Genomic DNA, 17,887 nt, shown 5'->3' on the forward strand with positions numbered 1-17,887 from the left:
GTTTTGCCCCATATTTCCCTTTCTCAGTCCACGTTCGGGGTTTTTAAAGCTGAAAATCTGTTCCTTGAACATTAATTTCGCCCCCCTTCTGCTCCAGTCAGGTGGGAACCAGCTCAGGGAGCGCGTTTGCCAAGTTTGACCAGCCCTTGGACGCATCAGCTTGAGAAAACTTTCGTATTTGACCAGGTGGAACATTTCTTGCACAAACCGACAAGACGTAACAACCAGTTCAACACATTTACCACACCCGTTGCTGTCAAGATTGGTTTTGTGGCATGGGCAGTCCCTTTGACATTCATGGTATTTATGGCATGTAAAGGTTTCTAGAAACCGAGGGGGTGTGAAACCCCCCCCCCCCCTCCCGTCTTCTCTACCCTCCTCTGCTCTGCTCTGCTCTGCTCTGCTCTGCTCTGCTCCTCTTCTCCTGCCTCCTTGCTGGTCGTCCTTGTCTGGCACAAAATGACAAGAGCAGGCACTGGCCCACAGTTGCAAGTCTGATCTGGGAGAGCAGAAGGCATCACATGGTAGCATGCGCATACACAACTTTCCTCCTCGCCCTCTCACTTGCTCCCTCCTTCCTCTCCTTCTCTCCCCCTATCACTCTCACTTCCTCTCCCCTCCCTCTCTGCCTTCTCCGCCACGTCCCCCTCCTCCTCCCTCTCGCTTCTTCCCTCCCTCTCTTCTGACTTTGCTCTTTCAGGCTGGCCTGAACGTGTCTCTCCAGCATCACTTCGAGCCGAAGCTCAACACAACTTACTTCCTTCAGCTTGTACTTGTGAACTTGTAGAGTTATGTATTGACTCGTCTTATCTAGATCGGCACCAAGATGACATTTCTCGTCATGTTCGAAGGAGCTCGTCGCAAAGCCGGCAATGGGTATGTACTTCATAGTCCTCTGCTACTCCAAGCTTTCTCCACCTCATGTACCTCCCTTCTGCGCTCCTCGTTTCTTCCTCTCCTGCCTTGTTACCTCCTTCCTCCTCGCTGATCGTCTTCTTTTCAACTCATCCGTCTCATGCCCTCCTCCTCCTCCTCCGATATCCTCTGTCTCTCTGTCACGGCTGACAACCCTTTGCTGCACCTTTAGAGCTGTCACGCGCTTTATCAGCTTTGTTGTCGAAAGTTTGAACTGTCAGAACATCATCACGATGATGAAACCTCCTCTCGATTGATCCACAAGATTCGTCGGTACAATCCCTTCACTTGTTGTACTTTTATGTCCCTCTCCACTTTTAAATGCCTTTTTCACCTCCGCATTCCTCGTTCTAGTTTCTTGCTATATTATGGTCCTCACCCTTCTCCTCCTCATCATCATTACCCGCCTCCTCCTCCTCATTATCACTATCATCCTCCTCCTCCTCCTCCTCCTCCTCATCATCATCATCATCATCATCATCATCATCATTTTCCTCCTCCTCCTCCTCCTCCTCCTCCTCCTTTCCTCCTCCTCCTCCTCCTCCTCTTCATTCTCCTTCTTATTATCCTCTTTCCAATTTTGCCCTTTGAGACGCTTTAACATACGCAAAGACTCCTGTCCATCGTCGTCGTCATCAGACCATTCCTCGTCCCATACATCAACATCCTCCCTCCCCGTCCCTTGCTGCATGCCTGCTGTGGTGCTCTCTGCAAGGATTTAAAATGAACTTTTAAAAACTACCAATAGATATGGTTAACTAAACATTTAGTGGATCGATTTCCAATTTTAGAGGCGACCCTACAACAAGCAGTCACTGCCGTTTTCATGTGGGTGGGGTGGTGCGTGGGGAAGGGAGGGGTGGTAAAGAAGTTTGCGAAACCCCTGGAGTGAAATCGGTAAGGAGGGCGGATGGAAAAACGGGGGATGCGAAATGATACAGCTGATGAAAATAGAACGATGGGAGGAGATGCGATAGGCGAAGAAACATGAGCGATGGCTAGGACTGGACAGCAGCATCCGAGACTGGAAGATACATCCTTGGCACCAACAACAAAGGCTCCTCAAGAAAGGTTGAACGCGGGCAGCAACCGTTCCTATCAATATGAGCATCCAAGCAAACGCCATGCTATCCCTGTGCTTGTTGCTGACGGTGAGGACTGGGCTCGCGGCAGAAGGAACGTTTGTGATAGGCATGATGTCTCCTGTCGTCCCTACAGGATGGGGCGGCTTCGTCCCCCCCAACTTCCAGCGAGCAGCCACGGCCTTGATCATGGCGGTCCACCATGTGAACGAGCGGAATGATGCAATCGTCAAGAACGCCAAGAGCTTGCTGCCTGCCAACTTCAAGCTGCACTACAAGTTTGCCGACACTCACTTCACAACGCCTGTGAGACTCTCTCTCCTTGCAGTGCGACCCATGTCTTGATGCCTGACCTCTCCTGCTAGGGTGCCGTACAGGACCTGCTGCGCTGGCGGAGCGAGGAGGGGTATTCCGGGTACACGCTGAGCTCGTGCAGTGTGAACAACGCAAGCACGTCGAGCATGGTGCTGCAGAAGTATGAAGCAGCTTCGAGTGAGAAGACAGCCGCCATTATCGGCCCGATGCGAAGCGAAGGGTCGCAGACGATCGCGGTGCTGGCGGGGCTGGCCAACACTCCCACGCTGAGCTTCGGAGCCACTTCGACCACGCTGAGCGACAAGATCAGGTTTCCTCTCTTCTCTCGCACCTGCCCGACGGCTGCCATCAACGCCTTGGCGATGGTGAACCTGATGGTTCACTTCAACTGGCGGACCTGCGGCGTGCTGTACGTGAACAACGCCTACGGAAACCCTTTCATCTCAGACTTCTTTCGGTACACCAGCCTCAAGGGCATCAGCATCATAGCAAACCAGAAGTTCACAGATCAAGACTCCGTGTCGCTGCGAGCTGCCGTCAAGACGCTCAAGGAGTCAGGGGCTAGAATCTTCGTCTACATCGCGCTGGGGTCGGTGAACCTGCAGAACATTCTGACAGCAGCAGCAGAAGAAGGCATCACAGGAGTGGATGGGTACGCTTGGCTCACGGCAGATCAGAACAACCCTGAAGCCGACATTCAGAGCATGGCAGGAGACCTGGGCAAGCTGAGGCGCTTCTACTCTGGTTGGTTGAGTGTTGTTCTTGACATGATCTACGGAGACCTGGCGTCAAGCTGCTTCAACTACTACTCGAAAGTAGACCCTCGGACGTACTACTACCCGACCGTCAACATGTCTGCCAAGGTTTACAAGCAGCCATGCACCCAGTACGACGCGTTAGGGTACGACGCCGTGTGGGCCATCGCCATCGGGCTGGCAAACATGAAGCCTGACATGTCGGACCTCAACACTCAGATCCGGCTCGCGAACTTCTACGGGGCATCTGGAGATGTAGACTTTGACTTGAGCACGGGCGACAGGTCGGCCAAGGGAGTGCATGCCGTGCTCCAGAACGTTCAGCCAGTGACCCTGACAGCGAGCAACCTGGACTGGAACAAGACGACTTTGAGCTTCGTGGAGATCGGAGTCTGGGAGAACACTACGGGTGAGGGGGATAGCTGGAGGGGATGACGCGCAAGTGACGGGCTGCTGTGACAGGCTACACCAAGGGCACGGCTGACTCCATCTATTGGCCTGGAGGACGAATCTCCCTCGACCCGCCACCTGACACTGTAACGAGGTGATTGCTTGCAGCCTTTTCGAGGAGCTGTCGGTGATGACGGTGATGTTATGTTTACAGCGGGTCGACGTATCTGTACGTCGCCATCATCGTGCCGTGTGTGAGTGTCTTGTGCATCTGCTCATGCCTGCTGGTCTACGCCTTGTGGCTGAGGTCGCGGGATGACGCGGGGAACAAGCGGCTGACGAAGAAGATTGCCGAGCTGCGGGAGACTCTGCGTATCACGAGATCCAACGGGTTCTACCTGAGCCAGGAGAAACTCCCTCGGTCAGCCAAGCTGGACTCGGTGGTGATCATCCAACGGGTGCACATGGAGGCAGCAGCCAAGTTGGCTCTGTGGGAAGACTTTGACGGCCACTACTTCGACGCTTTCTGCGTCAGCCTGCAGAGCTTTGAGAGCCTCGACACCTTCAGCGTCAACTTTGCGATGCCAGAGGAGATGAAGAAGTTGCCCTACCAGAAACTGCGGGAGTGGCTGGTCAAGGATGTCATACAGCCGCTGCTGCAGCCAGACCAGGATTACAGTCTCATGATGAACCCGCAGCCCGTTGCGAGGAAGAGAACGGGCTCGAACGTAAGCTTCACCGTCGCTTCAGAGATCAACGGACACATTCCGATCAACGTGTACCACCAGGACCTTCGCTTCGAGTATTTCCAGAAGAGAATATGCAAGCTGAGGGTCCTGAAGGAGGACTCGTGCTCGCTGTTCAATGAGGTGAAGGCGCTGTCTCAGACGCTGATGAATCAGATCGTTCCTCTCTGCGACGCGAGGCTGCTGGAAATCGCCAAGGAGAGGAGGGGAGAGGAGCTCATCGCTTGGCGCTGGGAATCAAACGCCCATCACGCCAGCAGTACTTCAGTCGATGTGATCCGAGAGAACGGGTCTAGCCTGCTCTTGCCTTGCTTACCAGGGAGGTCTGACTGTAGTGGCAGAGACTATCCCATCTACGCCAAGTCTGCTCCTGAGCCCCGTCACTCCCGTCCTGATCGACAAGACCACGAGACGGTGACTCCTCCCCTGCCCTCCTCCCCACATTCCCCCACACCCGACCTGCTCCTCCATGTGCTGCTGGTCCTCCTCCACAACCTCCTCGTCTTGCATGCTCGTCTCTTGCTGCTGCTGACTGACTGAGACGTGCAGGTGCAAGCGATCCGTCACACGGCCATCGACGCTGTTGAGGACAAGCACGAGAAGGACAGCACCCTCTTCTCCTTCTGCCCTCTGCCCCAGGAGAACGTCTTTGTGGCGCAGCTCGCGCGCAGGGCTGCCCTCCTCAACCATGACTTCAGGTCCAAGATCATCGAGATCCTCAGCAGCAAGGTGTCGCCCGAAGCTGCCAAGAGAGACACGCACGATGGCTCTGAGAGCTCCGTCGTCGGCTCCTTCGACTGCTCCTTCGAGGAGGGCGTGGGGACTGTGGAGCTGCACACGGCTGCGGTCAAGTCGGAGACCAGGATGCAGGAGAAGCTCAGAAAGTATATGCCTCCTCATCCTCGAGGCCGCTGGCCGTACTCTGCCAACATCCTCGACCCCGTCCGCGTCTCCATCGTGTGCTCGGGCCCCAGCCACGTGCTGCAGGTGCTTAGGTGGTTCGTGGAGGAGGAGAGCGTGACGGGGCTGGGCGTCTGCCGGGTGAAGAACAAGTTCTCGCTGCCGGAGTCGATGGTGTCGGATGGGTACAGGGACGTGTCGCTTGCCGTTCACTTCTCCATCCCCGGAGGACTCTCCATCATCGGCGAAATTCAGATCCATGACAACGCCCTGCACCAGCTGAAGCTCAAGGTGAGAAACCGAGTTGACTTGTTCTCACGTGAGACGGTCAGCGAGACGTGACCATGGCTGATGTTGGCGGCAGATGCACAAACTGTACAAGATCAAGAGGGCAAACGCGCCCAATATGATCTGACTCTGCCCTTAACGGCCAGCTGAAGGCTCCTGGCGCGGCGCTCTCCGAGGCTCCGAGCCAGCCTAGCCTCGGAGTGTCCTTCAGTTGGGGTCCGGGCCCGGGCACACTCACACGGTGCGGCCTGCCAGCCTGAGCCTCGGCCGATCGCCGTCGGAGTCCGAGCGGCCGCGGTCGCCGGGACTCTCAGTGTCGGAGCTGCTCAGTAAATCACTGTGAAGTTGTTGTACGGTAAGTCATCATCGGATCATTCGCGCGACTCGGCGAGGTACTCAGTCCGATCTTCCGAGTCCCGTCGGCGGCGGCCGCCCCGCGGGGTCCGACCGGGGCCCCGCACGGGTGACTGAAAATGCCGCAAGTTTCAAAATTTTTTCAAAGTTATGTTAAAAATCAGTACCGACTCGCTCTGTATCGTCGGCAAGTTAGTGTCACGGGTCGCGCTAAGGTCTAAAGTGGTGACCCGGAAGGTCACTACGGAGTCACTGCGGCTGCCCGGGCAGTGGCCGCGCCGGGCGGGCCAGCTGGCCCGGCCCCCCGGGCCCGGCAAAGTCCGGGCCCGGGCCGGCTCAGTGTGACTCCCGAAATCGTTGATGAGGGGGGCTCGGTGGCTCTGAGGCCATGGATATGAAGCATGGCAGGGCCAAGGCCAGAACAAAGCAAGCGAAGGGGAGGGGAGAGGAGAAGGAAGTGTAAGGGGTGTTCAAACTGAACCTTTGTAAGTCCCTATCCTAGAGACAGTTTGGAATTTGCAGGGACAGAACACCCGGCACGATCCCCAAGCAAGCAACGGGGACAAAACGAGAAACGAGCGTGCAGAGAAACACGAGAAGAACGGGCAAAAGCTGATTCTGTTCTTCCTTTTCCTTGTATGAGATGATGAACCGATCAGCGCTCTCAGCAGTGAGGGGCATGACCCGACGGCACCTCTCCGCAATCGCGCCCTCATGCAGTATTGCGCACCGCTCTAGCCCAAAGCTGATAGCCCAAGCGCGCGTACAGCATGCAAAAACACTCTATGTGGTCGGGGGGATGTATGGAAACCCACAAGCGCTGGATGCTATCGAGGACATGCTGCAGGAGGAGAGGGGGGACGTTGACGTTCTGTTCAATGGGGATTTCAACTTCTTCAATGCGAACTTGGAGGATCTCGACCTGATCAACAGGAGGATCATGCGGTTTTACTCGGCTACTGCTGGCAACATCGAAATCTCCATCTCCTCAGAAGAGAGGGGGTCGGAAGGATGTGGCTGCGATTATCCCAGCTATGTCTCTAGAGATGTCGTCGCGCGTTCAGACCTCATTGTCAAGAAGCTCGGAGAGGTTGCGGGTAACCTGGACGCTGACGTTCTCTCCTGGCTGAGAGCTCTGAGCCCTTTCGCCAACTACTGCATCGGGGGGGCTCGCGTGGCGATCCTCCATGGCGATCCGCATTCCCTTTCGGGCTGGTCCCTCGCAGTGGAAAACCTGGAGACTTCTTCGGAGGCGTTCCGCCGAAGACACGGCTGTGAAAGTCATCCGACTACAACTTTACGTGGGTCAAACCAACACTGTCCACTCTCTAGCTTGTTCTAGCTGGAGCTGACTGCTACTTTGACCCAGGTGATGCTCATGACTGGATGCAAGCTGCCGATGCTGACATGTTCGCCTGCACACACACGTGCTTGCCGTTCGCGCAGCGCGTCTACGAGGGACCGGAGAGCTTCAAGGCAATCTTCAACAACGGATCTGCTGGGATGGCAAATTTCTCGGGACAACCCTATGGTGCTTTCATGGTCGATCGAGTATCGAAGTTCGCTGACACATCTCAGGGCTTTTGACTCGAATCTCCGAATCTCTGGATATTCCCAAAGGATCGATCTACGGCTGTAAGATAAAAGGTATTACACAAGCTGAGCTTGTTCTCCCATCCTTCAGTATTGGATCTTGATTAGATTCCTGCTCTAGGTAAGCAGGGCGAGGCGCGAGTGGATTGCCTGCCTGTTCAGTTTCATCACAAAGAATTTGTTGAGTGGTGCAAAACTGTTGACTTTATACCTCAAAGGAAGCCTAACAAAGCGTTATTTGCAAAGGTTTTTGAAGACATGGCCTAGTGGCAGTCCAGCGCATACGAGCTACTTCACACGTGAGCTGCGTTTCCCTCATCTTCTGATGACATGAGCTGTGCAGGAATCATGCATGGGCCAACCAACTACACCATTACAGATGCTAACAGGCTGTGATGATGTATATCAATTCAACTGCAGAGAACTGTAAGAAGAGACTAGATCAAAAGCATTTATCACATGAGGCGTCACTAAACTTAGAGCTACGTCAACAGATCAACATCAGCCACATTGCTTGATACATGTCACAAACGCTCTATTTCATTTCGATTGGAAATAATGGATAAGATTGCATGATTCTATTTAGTTGAAGACAACAGGTGGGTTGGCGGCGGTGAGAAATCCGTTGGCAGCGTCCTGGATAGCCTTGGCAGCGGCAAGGACCTCCTCGGACTTTCCAGCCTTGGCAGCAGAGGACACAGCCTCGATCCCCTTGTTCACAGATTCGACATAAGAGTAGAGAGCAGAGCCGGAAGCGGGGGCAAGCTTCTCGTTGAACTTGGGGAGGCCAAGGCCTCCAGCGGCCTTGGCGCCGTTGACATCGCGGAGGGCGTACTGCTCCATGGCATCCTTGAGAGGGCTAAGGTAAAGAGCACTGTAGCGGAGAACGTAGTCCTTATCGAACTTGGGCTTCTTTCCGCTGTTCATCTTCTCAATAGCAGCAACGAGGACTGGAACCTTGTTGGCGGCGACAGTGATCTTGCCTGCAAGGACAGCCTTCTGCTTGTCAAGGATGGAGGCAGCCTGAGTCATGGGCTGGCATCCCTTGTCAGCGGATCCGTTGCAGAGCTTGTCCCTGTTAGCATCGTTCTTTGGGAAGCCAGTGTTAGGATCGAAAGAAGCAGCACCAGCGGCGAGGGGAGCACCAACAGCGATGCTCACACCAACAGTCGCAGCTCCGCTGAGGAGATCCTTGCGGGAAACCTGCGCCTGGGGCTCAACCATCCTGAGGGAGGAGAGGGTGGGAGTGCTGAAGGCCTCAGCAGAGGCGACGAGCATAGCAGCGGCAGCGGCGGTGCGGAGCATGGTCAGAGCGGCGAGAGTTGCAAGGGGGTGGGGGTCCTCTATTACCACCAGGATCGCACACCCTACCCTCACAAAAATTGAGCCTTGTGGGGGTGGGGGGACACCTAAAATTTTGATTCCGGTGGTTATTTTATGTTTAATATTGTAGCATTTGGACTCTGAATAATCTACAATAATGAAATTTACTAATTAATATTCAACATTTAGTGAAATTAGAGTTCCCCCACACCAAGAATCGTTGTACCGTCGCTAGAGTGCAAATGTTACGGGTTTGGACTGCTGTAAGAGCCGGAGGAGGGGTCCTCCTTATTGCCGACGAGGGTCCCCATTCGCTTTCATACTACCCGTCCTACTGACTACTCAATCATCGGTACCGGACTACTAGTAACCCCACCACCTAAGAGACCGCACCCATCACAAACAACCCACCCATTTTGTTGATTCACACATAAAATCACCACCAGAATATATTAGTACCACCCACCCCTCTTAGAAGAATGCCACAACACTAAAAGCATGACCACCCCCTCAGGAGAATGTTACACCCTCCACCCTCGCCGGCAATCAACTATGATGACCCCACCCTTTATTACCCCCACCCCCCTACACACCTTCCTTTGAGGTCGGTCTCTGAACTTACCCCTTTCTTTGAGCCAATCCACCCCCGCGGAACCAACTACGATCATGAGAAACAAACCCCTCCTGATAACCCCTACCCTTGTTTGTGTATCATGACCCCACCCAGGTCATGTCGTATCCCCATCCCCACATGAGCCCATGCCAGCTTGTGACGTACTAAAACGTCCGGTCACCCAACCCGGACGATCGGATGTGACACTACTGACCCGGTGCCGCCGCAGCGGGGCCCGGCAATGCCGGCCGGGCCGCCGCTCCCCGGAAGCGGCGCATTGAACTTGAACCGCCAAGTTTGACTCGGAATCTTTAATCGGTTGAAAAGCCTTGACTCGGACTCTGTGAGCGCCGCGCTCACTCAGTCGGCCGCTCAGCTACTGAGCAGACTGACTCCCGATGACCGTGACTGGCCGCTGGCCGGGCCGCACTGCACTCAGGTCCGCGCCGCGGGCGCAGTGACGCCTCAGTGTGACGGTCGGCGGCGAGTGCCGGCGAGCCCGGGCCGCCGCTGGCCCGGGGCTTCACACTGCCCGATCACTGAATCATTACTAGCGGCTATCGGAATCATCAGCGGCAACCGCGGCCCGCCCATGCTCGGAATCGGATGGCAGGCGGGCAGAGCACCGGGTGAGGCTGACCGTACCGACGGTCGAGTCCGGCGTCTGAGTCTGTGACTGCGCCGGGCCACACTGAACGGTGCCGCAATTGCACTGCGGCAGCGGGGCCGGGCGGTCGGCCTGGGCCGGCGAGTCTCAGAGTCAGGCTGCCAGGCTGCCAGTAACTAAGAGTCTGATCTGCTCGGTCCACTGCCAAGACTCACTGGCAGTAACTCATGATCAGCCCAGCCCAGTCAGTCACAGTGCCAAGTTCATATATCTACTCAGTTGAGTCTTGCTTCAACCGTACTGCCTGCATGACACCTGAGGTGCTGGCGAGGTAAGAAGAGTCCGACAGTCCCTTCTCCTTGTCCCTCATACACTCTTGCGGGCACCTAGTGTTGAACGGAGGTATTCAAAAAAAAAAAAAAAAAAAGCGCTTTGGCTGGCGTACTTGCTCTCTTACTGCGCTATCAGTGTCAGTGCCTCATCGTCCTGCGCATGAAAGATGAGGGCGCTCGATCAAGATCTCCGTGATGCTGATGCAAGAATGTAGAGCAAAGCGTCGTCAGCAACAGGCAGAGAAGGAGTGGCTCAATATCAGCCGAGAACATCTCGCTAAGGATACTTGTCAAGCAGAGTGTCACTATCCGATAGCGTAATGATGTTTTGTTTCTGACTGACATCTCTATTCATGTTATGAACTGGCCATCTCTCAAAATTCTCAACTATCAACTTTACAGACATCGTCTTTCCTGCGACTGACAACATCTCTACCTATCAATTATAACAAGATTATGTGCGATGTGAGTACTGCTGTGAACGAGCAATCTATCCCTTCCGCGATTTTGCTCGCAATCGCTTTCACGAAATTCCATCCTGAAACTTTTGTCGAGCTTGATTTCATTCACAAGTCTCAGCACTTTTGATACCTGCAACCTATGATCACTGCAGTTGGGGTCAGACGAGAACGTATGTGCACCCTAACGTGCAGCAGCAACAGATGACAGACGATGATTTTTCTCGACGGAATAGAGATATAAAGCATTCAAGAACACCCTTGAAATTTTGTTCCCTGCATAACCTGGTTGAGGCATGTTCACACCCCTGTCTTTTGTGGATTCTTGATTTATTTGTATAGTACAATCAAAACTACTTGATCCTCCCCATCCATATGTACACTACCTGTCACTACCCTCTACCTGCTGACTGGTCTCCCTGTCCTCGCCCATCACAGCACCTGCGGCCTCCCCCGCGCGTCTTTGATTCTCCGGTGCTCCAGGATCATCGAGATGCTGGCGCGCAGGGCCGCGATCTGCTTGGCGCGGCTGATAGGAGCGTATCCGGTCGAGTGAGCTCTCGCTGTGAGGGCGGGTGCGAGGCGATCTGTCGGGGGGAGTGATGAGGACGAGGGAGGAGAGCAGGAGGGGGCATGGCGTCGAGGAGCACGTAGGAAGTGCTGGGAGGGGGGAGGGGGGACGGGGGAGGGGAAGGGCATGGGGCAGCGGTCATGGAGATGAGTACGGAAGGAGTATGGGACCGTGAAGGCATTTGAAGACTTTACCACGTGACATGGAAGGTTCTAGACTGCGTTGGAGGCAGATACGCGATGGTCATCATGAAGAGGTCAGAGCCGAATGTCATACGGTCGTATCTTCAAGGGTTCAACTTGGAACCGTGTAGGCTGATTATCCCACGTGACAACGGGGGAAAGGCTGACGTGGGGCTGTTGTAAAGTACAATCACAGTCACTTGTGGTCATCGTGTCGCCTCAAGAGGTCAGAGCCAACTGGAGGAGCTTCGATTCCCCGGGTTACTCCCATGTCATGTCGCTGACCTTGTAACCTTCCAGACAATTCTATATCACACGCTAGCTGTAAAATGAAGATCCGCCCGTTGCCCCTAGAAGTACGGGAAGTGTCCCAAACTTTGTTGCTACAGCAGATCGCCGTGTCCATGACCGCTGCCCCATGCCCTTCCCCGTCCCCCCTCCCCCCTCCCCCCTCCCAGCACTTCCTACGTGCTCCTCGACGCCATGCCCCCTCCTGCTCTCCTCCCTCGTCCTCATCACTCCCCCCGACAGATCGCCTCGCACCCGCCCTCACAGCGAGAGCTCACTCGACCGGGTACGCTCCTATCAGCCGCGCCAAGCAGATCGCGGCCCTGCGCGCCAGCATCTCGATGATCCTGGAGCACCGGAGAATCAAAGACGCGCGGGGGAGGCCGCAGGTGCTGTGATGGGCGAGGACGAGGCAGTCAGCTTGTACAATACGAATACAACAATAGCAAGTAGCTCTTCGTCCAACACAAGGTACCAAGCATCTACTTGATGCTACTTCACTACGGTCTTCTTCCTGGATGGTGATGACCTGCTTGGATGTCGCGTGTTGATTGTCGCAGTGGACTCCTTGGACGTTCAAAATCTTCACAGCTCAAAATGTTGGCAAGACTCCGAGCTACTAGTGTACATCTGGCAATGAAATGGCCACTCCAGTCTGACTCGAGGATGAAAGCGGAGCTTGTTTGGCCCTTATTTTCAAGTGCAAAGCTGCAAGGGAGTTCACGAATCAGTCATGGCATTGAGCGTGAGCTCAGGCTCGGTAGGAGAGGTAGCATAGACATGCATGGGGTCAGCGACGTGCTCAAGCATATGCCACTAGCGCTTGAGACGCATGACTGTGTCGGGGGGGTCACACAACGCTAGTAGATCGAGCTGCTGTATACCAAACACAGACATCAACGACACTACGAGCAAAGTCAGGACCAGAAAAGGCAAAGAATCAGAAGATGAACGTCTCTACCTTTGCTTGGGGTAGACTACGTTCGAATACCACTGGAGACAGACTACGCTCAAACACCACGCTTGGTTCACACGCAAGGGGAAGGAACTTCCGGAGATCCAACGCTGATGACGCGTCCGGTTGAAAAGAGAGTATCCGTAGGTATATCCTTGACCCCGGAACGGATACAACACTCGCTATGCGTCGGGATCGGACGGAGGAGTCGGGAAATGCAATTGTGGGTTGAAGAGAGGGTTGGCTCTTTATGATTGCTGTATCATATAAAGATTACAATGTAACTTGATGATCCGTTGACGCCGGCTGACTGGCAGCCAGTGTTTGCGGCGTAGGAGGCTGACAGTGACCGTATCGGACTTGAAGCTTTCAAAAGTCACTGACTCAGTGAGTTTCATACGCGGCAGGCTGAAGTGTGACAGTGCATCCCACTGACGGTAGCACTGCCGGCGCCGCGCTCGCGCGGGCGCGGCTCGCGGGCCGGCGCCGGCCCGCCGGGCCTGCCAGTGCGCCGCTGAAATGCCTCCAAGTTAGGTTTCGAAGCTTCAAATGTGGTTTCAAACTAGCGAGCGAAAGTATGCCGCAGGCAGCCTTGAGATGCAATGGAGAGGTCGACAGAGATCGGAAGAGAGGAAGAAGAGGAGGCAGAGAGACGCTAGCGAGGAATGCAGTCTCGGGGGAGAACATGCACGTACGATGAGTGATCGCAATGGCAGAACGGGAAAGATGCCAGTTGGGCGACGGGAGCTTGAGCGGTGGGCAGCGGCACAAGAAGCCAAGAAGAAAGATTCGGGAGGACTTACTGGTAACATATCGCAGTTTTGCTCTTATGTACATGTTCCGTGCTCACTCTCATCTACCATTAAACACCAGGCGTGTTCCGTTCGGCTCATTCCAACGGGAACCTAAACCTAGCAGACAGGAATCTCGATTCTGTGAGGGTTGCTTGTGGGAGTGCTAGTCTGTTCTGACACAGGATCAGGTCCCCGAGCTGCTGTTGTCTTGGTCTGCTCCCATAGGAGACGAGAACTGGTAACTCCCTGCTCGCAAAGTGTCTCGTCAGCCGGGCATCGCATGACGTCATCGCAGGTGGGAGGTGTCGGAACTCAAGAAGCTGGATTTGAGCTTGAATGCTCTTTCGAACCTCCCTGATGACTTGTTTGCAAGCTTCAGCTTGCTGCAGGTAGCATGCTGACAGTTTTGGTTGTGCAACTGACGAGGTGTGTTCGAAATAAGACGCTTCACGTTGCCAACAACAAGCTCCAAACCCTCCCTCCATCGCTGACCAGTTGTCCTGAGCTATCGAAACTCAACATCCAACACAACCAGGTTAGCTGAGTTGCTTCTTTCACTGTGAATGACACTTGAATCGAACAAGTTTGCAACATTGCCAGGATTCGTCGGCCATCTCTCCTGCCTTTCTTCTCTACAAGTTGACCACAACGCCATTCACACCCTCCCAGAGGAGATTGGCTTGTTGCACAACCTCGACACCTTCACTTGCTCAAACAATCAGCTGCAGCAGCTCCCGTCTTCTCTTGGGCACCTCACATCTCTCACCTTCTTGAACATGTCCTCAAACAGAATCGAAGCAATCCCTGGGACAGTCGGAAACTTGCTGTCATTAACGTCCTTGGAGGCCAGTCATAACCTGCTGCAAAGCCTCCCGGACGGTCTGCGCAATCTGTCCAATCTCACGCGACTGGACGTAAGGGAAAACTGTCTCACGTCGGCTACAAGCCTGCCGCATGCCCCCAGAATGTCGGAGCTGCTCCTTGGGTTCAACAAGATTCAAACTTTCCCGCCAAATCTGGGGGACCGTCTGAAGTCGTTGAGGTGGGTGCCTTTGTGTTAGCGGCCTCTTTGTTTGGTATGAATGCGAATGTTGTATGGAAGACGGGGTGTTTGTCGAAGACTTGAAGGGCAAGCGCACATAACTTGTTATTGTGAACCATGGATGTTGACTTGTGATGGCAATGATGATAAGGAAATTGTCATTTCTGTGACATAGATCAGCTCACATTGTCTGTGGCAGCGTCTTAGACATACGAGATAACGCAATCTCCAATCTCGAAGCATCTGATCTAACAGGACTGAAGGTTAGCATGTTGGTCGACAACCTCGGTGCGCCCTCTGACATTGACATGAAGCTGAAAATGCTCGACGTGCGAAACAATGAGATCAAGATGGTCCCGCCCGAGCTCGGGCTGATGACAACTCTCACCAGCATCTTGCTGGACGGGAATCCTCTCAAGACGATGAGGAGGTGTGATGAGAGCGGAGGGTTCAAGTTTGAAACCATTGCTAGCCAGCAACTCTAACTCCTGAGTTCCTACTTGCAGAACAATCATCACTGGGACAGCTCGTGAGATCTTGGAGTACCTTAGAAGTCGGATACAGCAGAATCCTGAAGAGGTTCGTTGCAGCTGTAATGATCGTCCTGCTTGCCCTCTCAACTGCTTTCATAAGACGGCCTTGACAACATGTGTACAGGATGTTCCTACATCTGGCTTGACTAGAGATGTTGCTATGACAATCAGGAGCTCGGTGGGAAATGGCCTGTTGTGTCTCAAGGTGGAGCTGTCGCTGTTCGCGCTGTTCTTCATGTTTGACATTTTTTGTTGTTCTCAGGGTTTGCAATTGCAAGATTTTCCTTACGATTGTTTCAACCTCAGCGATTCTCTCAAGGTCGACTGTTGCTTGACGATGCTACGACTGACATGTTGCAGTCGCTGGATTTCTCTGACAACAATCTCGAGAGTCTGAGTGAACGATGCCTTTCATGGACTAACCTTCATACCATCAATCTCGCGTAATGCTCGCTTGCGCTCTTGCTGGGTTTGACTGACTCGTGTCGTTCTTGATGGTGCAGAAACAATCAGTTGAGCAGAACAGAACAAGCTTCTTACCACGTCTTGTCCAACTTGCCCAATTTGACTAGCATAAATCTGCAGGTCAAATTTCTGTGTCGGTAAGACCTTTGACTGACGTCGGTTGATCGGCAGAGGAACGGACTGATGGAATTTCCTTGTTGTCTTGCAAACCTCAACTCCATCGAAATTCTTGATTTGAGTCAAAACAGTGAGACCTTGCCTCTGATCCTCCTCTTCACCTCACTCATGCGCTTTCATCTAAGTTGTTGACACTTTCTACTTGATACTATTCTCTTCCTGCTCCTGCTCCTCCTGCTCCTGCTCCTGCTCCTTCTCCTGCTCCTCCTTCTCCTCCTCCTCCTGCTTCTGCTCCTCCTCCTCCTCCTGCTGCTGCTGCTGCTGCTCCTCCTCCTCCTGCCCCTGTCCCTGTCCCCGTTCCTCTCCCTCATCTTGCCCGCAGGAATTTCTTGCATCCCGTCAGGAGTTTTCGCATCTTTCAGAAAGCTTCATACCATGTTCATCTCCTTCAACAGGCAGACCCTCCTCCTCTCCTTCACCTCCTAACAGCAACATGAAGGCTGACTGCCGTCCCTGAGGACCTTCACTTCGCCACATCCCTCGTCAACCTTGACATGAGCAACAATCAGATCGAGGTTGGTTGAGCCAGACCATCGTTTGCATTCGATCCCTCCGTCACCTCCTCTCTCCTGCATGTTCCCTGCTCCCTGCTTCTATTTGCCTGGTCTTCTCGCTGTACTTCTCTTACCATTGACTATCCTCCCCCAACATTGTCTGATCTTTGTTGGTTCTCAACAAGTATCAAAATTATTCCTCTCTTCTTATCATCAACATCGTCGATCTTCTCCATTCTTATCTCCGGTCCTCATCATCGTTTTCCTCCTCACACTTCTGTGTCGACCTGCAAGTTTGTTCTTCATGACAGATTCGCAGTCTCTGCCGACAACTTTGATCTACATGTCCCGCCTCTCATCGCTCAACGTCGAGAACAACTCTCTCACAAGCATGGATCCTCTGATAGGTAACGCAAACACAGACCTGTTCCTCCCCCAAACCCACCCCCCTGTTTCCCGTATCCCCTCCTCCTCCTCCTCCTCCTCCTCCTCCTCCTCCTCGTTCCTTTCTTGATCTTCATCATACCCTGCTGCAAAATCTCGCCTCTCGACACGTTCTCTCCTTCCTCTCATCCCCGTCGTCCTTTCTCAGCTGCTCTCTCCTCTTGCTCATGAAATCTTCTCCCCACTCACTTGCGACCTTCAGGACTCCTGCCTCTCCGCGCTCTCATAGTAGACGGCAACCCCCTCAAGTACATCCGGACAGCAATTATCCAGGTTCCTGCTGCTGCTGCTGCTGCTGCTGCTGCTGCTGCTTCTGCTTCTGCTGCTGCTGCTGCTGCTGCTGCTGCTGCTGCTGCTGCTGCTGCTGCTGCTGCTGCTGCTGCTGCTGCTGCTGCTGCTGCTGCTGCTGCTGCTGCTGCTGCTGCTGCTGCTGCTGCTGCTGCTGCTGCTGCTGCTGCTGCTGCTGCTGCTGCTGCTGCTGCTGCTGCTGCTGCTGCTGCTGCTGCTGCTGCTGCTGCTGCTGCTGCTTCTCCTTCTCTTGCTTCTCCTTCTCCTTCTCCTGCTCCGGCTCCCCCGACTCTTGCTGCACCTGTTGCTCCTCATCTATCAGCAGGGAGGAACTGATCGCATCTTGTCATACCTGCGAGACAAAATACCAGCAAACCAGACGCTTCCTCCTCGTCCCCCGCACCCTGACTCCACGAGGGAGGAAGAGACGGTGGGTTTGAGGAGGGGAGACGTGCGGGAGGAGGAGGAAGAAAACTTGAGGTGAACCAGACGATCCTTTGTCGTCCCGATGACTCTGAGGTGTTTTGATGATGCAGGACACGCAAGATCACTCCTCCAACTGCTACCAGCTCGCATGCGCCAAGACGAGGGCATGTGCTAGAGCAAGGGGCGCAGCAGCAGCAGCAGCAGCAGCAGCAGCAGCAGCAGCAGCAGCAGCAGCAGCAGCAGCAGCAGCAGCAGCAAGAAGAATCGGCGCAGCATCAGCAACAAAGGCAGGAGGGGCCAACAGCCAGCGATGACGAGCTGAGGGCGAAGATCGAAGCTTGCAATGCGGCGATTTCCTCGTATGAGGTATTGGAGGAAGGAGAAAGAGCAGGAGAGGGAGGAGTAGGAGCAGGAGTAGAAAACGCAGAAGGGGAAGAGGGAGGAGGAGGAGGAGGCGAGGAAGAGGAAGAGGGAGGAGGAGATGGTAGAGGAGAAGAAGGAGGAAGAGTAGGAGGAGTAGGAGGAGTGGAAGGGAAAGGGGGAGAGCGAAGGGGGGG

General features: G+C 54.2%; 5 protein-coding genes across 5 annotated transcripts; 3 read left to right on the plus strand and 2 right to left on the minus strand.

The window, feature by feature from the left end:
• Positions 1-1,821: 1,821 nt before the first annotated feature.
• GUITHDRAFT_154572 (hypothetical protein) lies at positions 1,822-2,625 on the plus strand (the record flags this gene model as incomplete). The annotated part of the gene is made up of 2 exons (XM_005825795.1): positions 1,822-2,303; positions 2,363-2,625. Coding segments are annotated over exons 1-2 (346 nt in total), but the record flags the coding sequence as incomplete, so codon positions are not given.
• A 3,799-nt stretch (positions 2,626-6,424) lies between these two features.
• GUITHDRAFT_76786 (hypothetical protein) lies at positions 6,425-7,672 on the plus strand (the record flags this gene model as incomplete). The annotated part of the gene is made up of 5 exons (XM_005825796.1): positions 6,425-7,064; positions 7,115-7,276; positions 7,324-7,380; positions 7,460-7,526; positions 7,585-7,672. The coding sequence occupies 5 exons, from the start codon at positions 6,425-6,427 to the stop codon at positions 7,670-7,672; spliced, it is 1,014 nt and encodes a 337-aa protein (XP_005825853.1).
• Positions 7,673-7,714: 42 nt separating this feature from the next.
• GUITHDRAFT_154573 (hypothetical protein) lies at positions 7,715-8,646 on the minus strand (the record flags this gene model as incomplete). The annotated part of the gene is made up of 1 exon (XM_005825797.1): positions 7,715-8,646. The coding sequence occupies one exon, from the start codon at positions 8,641-8,643 to the stop codon at positions 7,921-7,923; it is 723 nt and encodes a 240-aa protein (XP_005825854.1). The 3' UTR covers positions 7,715-7,920.
• Positions 8,647-13,216: 4,570 nt separating this feature from the next.
• GUITHDRAFT_114981 (hypothetical protein) lies at positions 13,217-16,202 on the plus strand (the record flags this gene model as incomplete). The annotated part of the gene is made up of 13 exons (XM_005825798.1): positions 13,217-13,472; positions 13,541-13,602; positions 13,650-13,699; positions 13,757-13,850; positions 13,904-13,996; positions 14,046-14,503; positions 14,703-14,951; positions 15,010-15,082; positions 15,161-15,241; positions 15,299-15,355; positions 15,397-15,479; positions 15,540-15,638; positions 16,118-16,202. 13 exons carry the CDS (start codon positions 13,217-13,219, stop codon positions 16,200-16,202), a joined length of 1,740 nt encoding a protein of 579 aa, XP_005825855.1.
• A 679-nt stretch (positions 16,203-16,881) lies between these two features.
• Positions 16,882-17,498, minus strand: GUITHDRAFT_114982 (hypothetical protein; the record flags this gene model as incomplete). The annotated part of the gene is made up of 2 exons (XM_005825799.1): positions 16,882-17,236; positions 17,308-17,498. The coding sequence occupies 2 exons, from the start codon at positions 17,496-17,498 to the stop codon at positions 16,882-16,884; spliced, it is 546 nt and encodes a 181-aa protein (XP_005825856.1).
• Between the last annotated feature and the right edge of the window lie 389 nt (positions 17,499-17,887).

This window comes from Guillardia theta (assembly GCF_000315625.1).
Source record: "Guillardia theta CCMP2712 unplaced genomic scaffold GUITHscaffold_80, whole genome shotgun sequence".
In the NCBI taxonomy this organism is placed as follows: domain Eukaryota; class Cryptophyceae; order Pyrenomonadales; family Geminigeraceae; genus Guillardia; species Guillardia theta.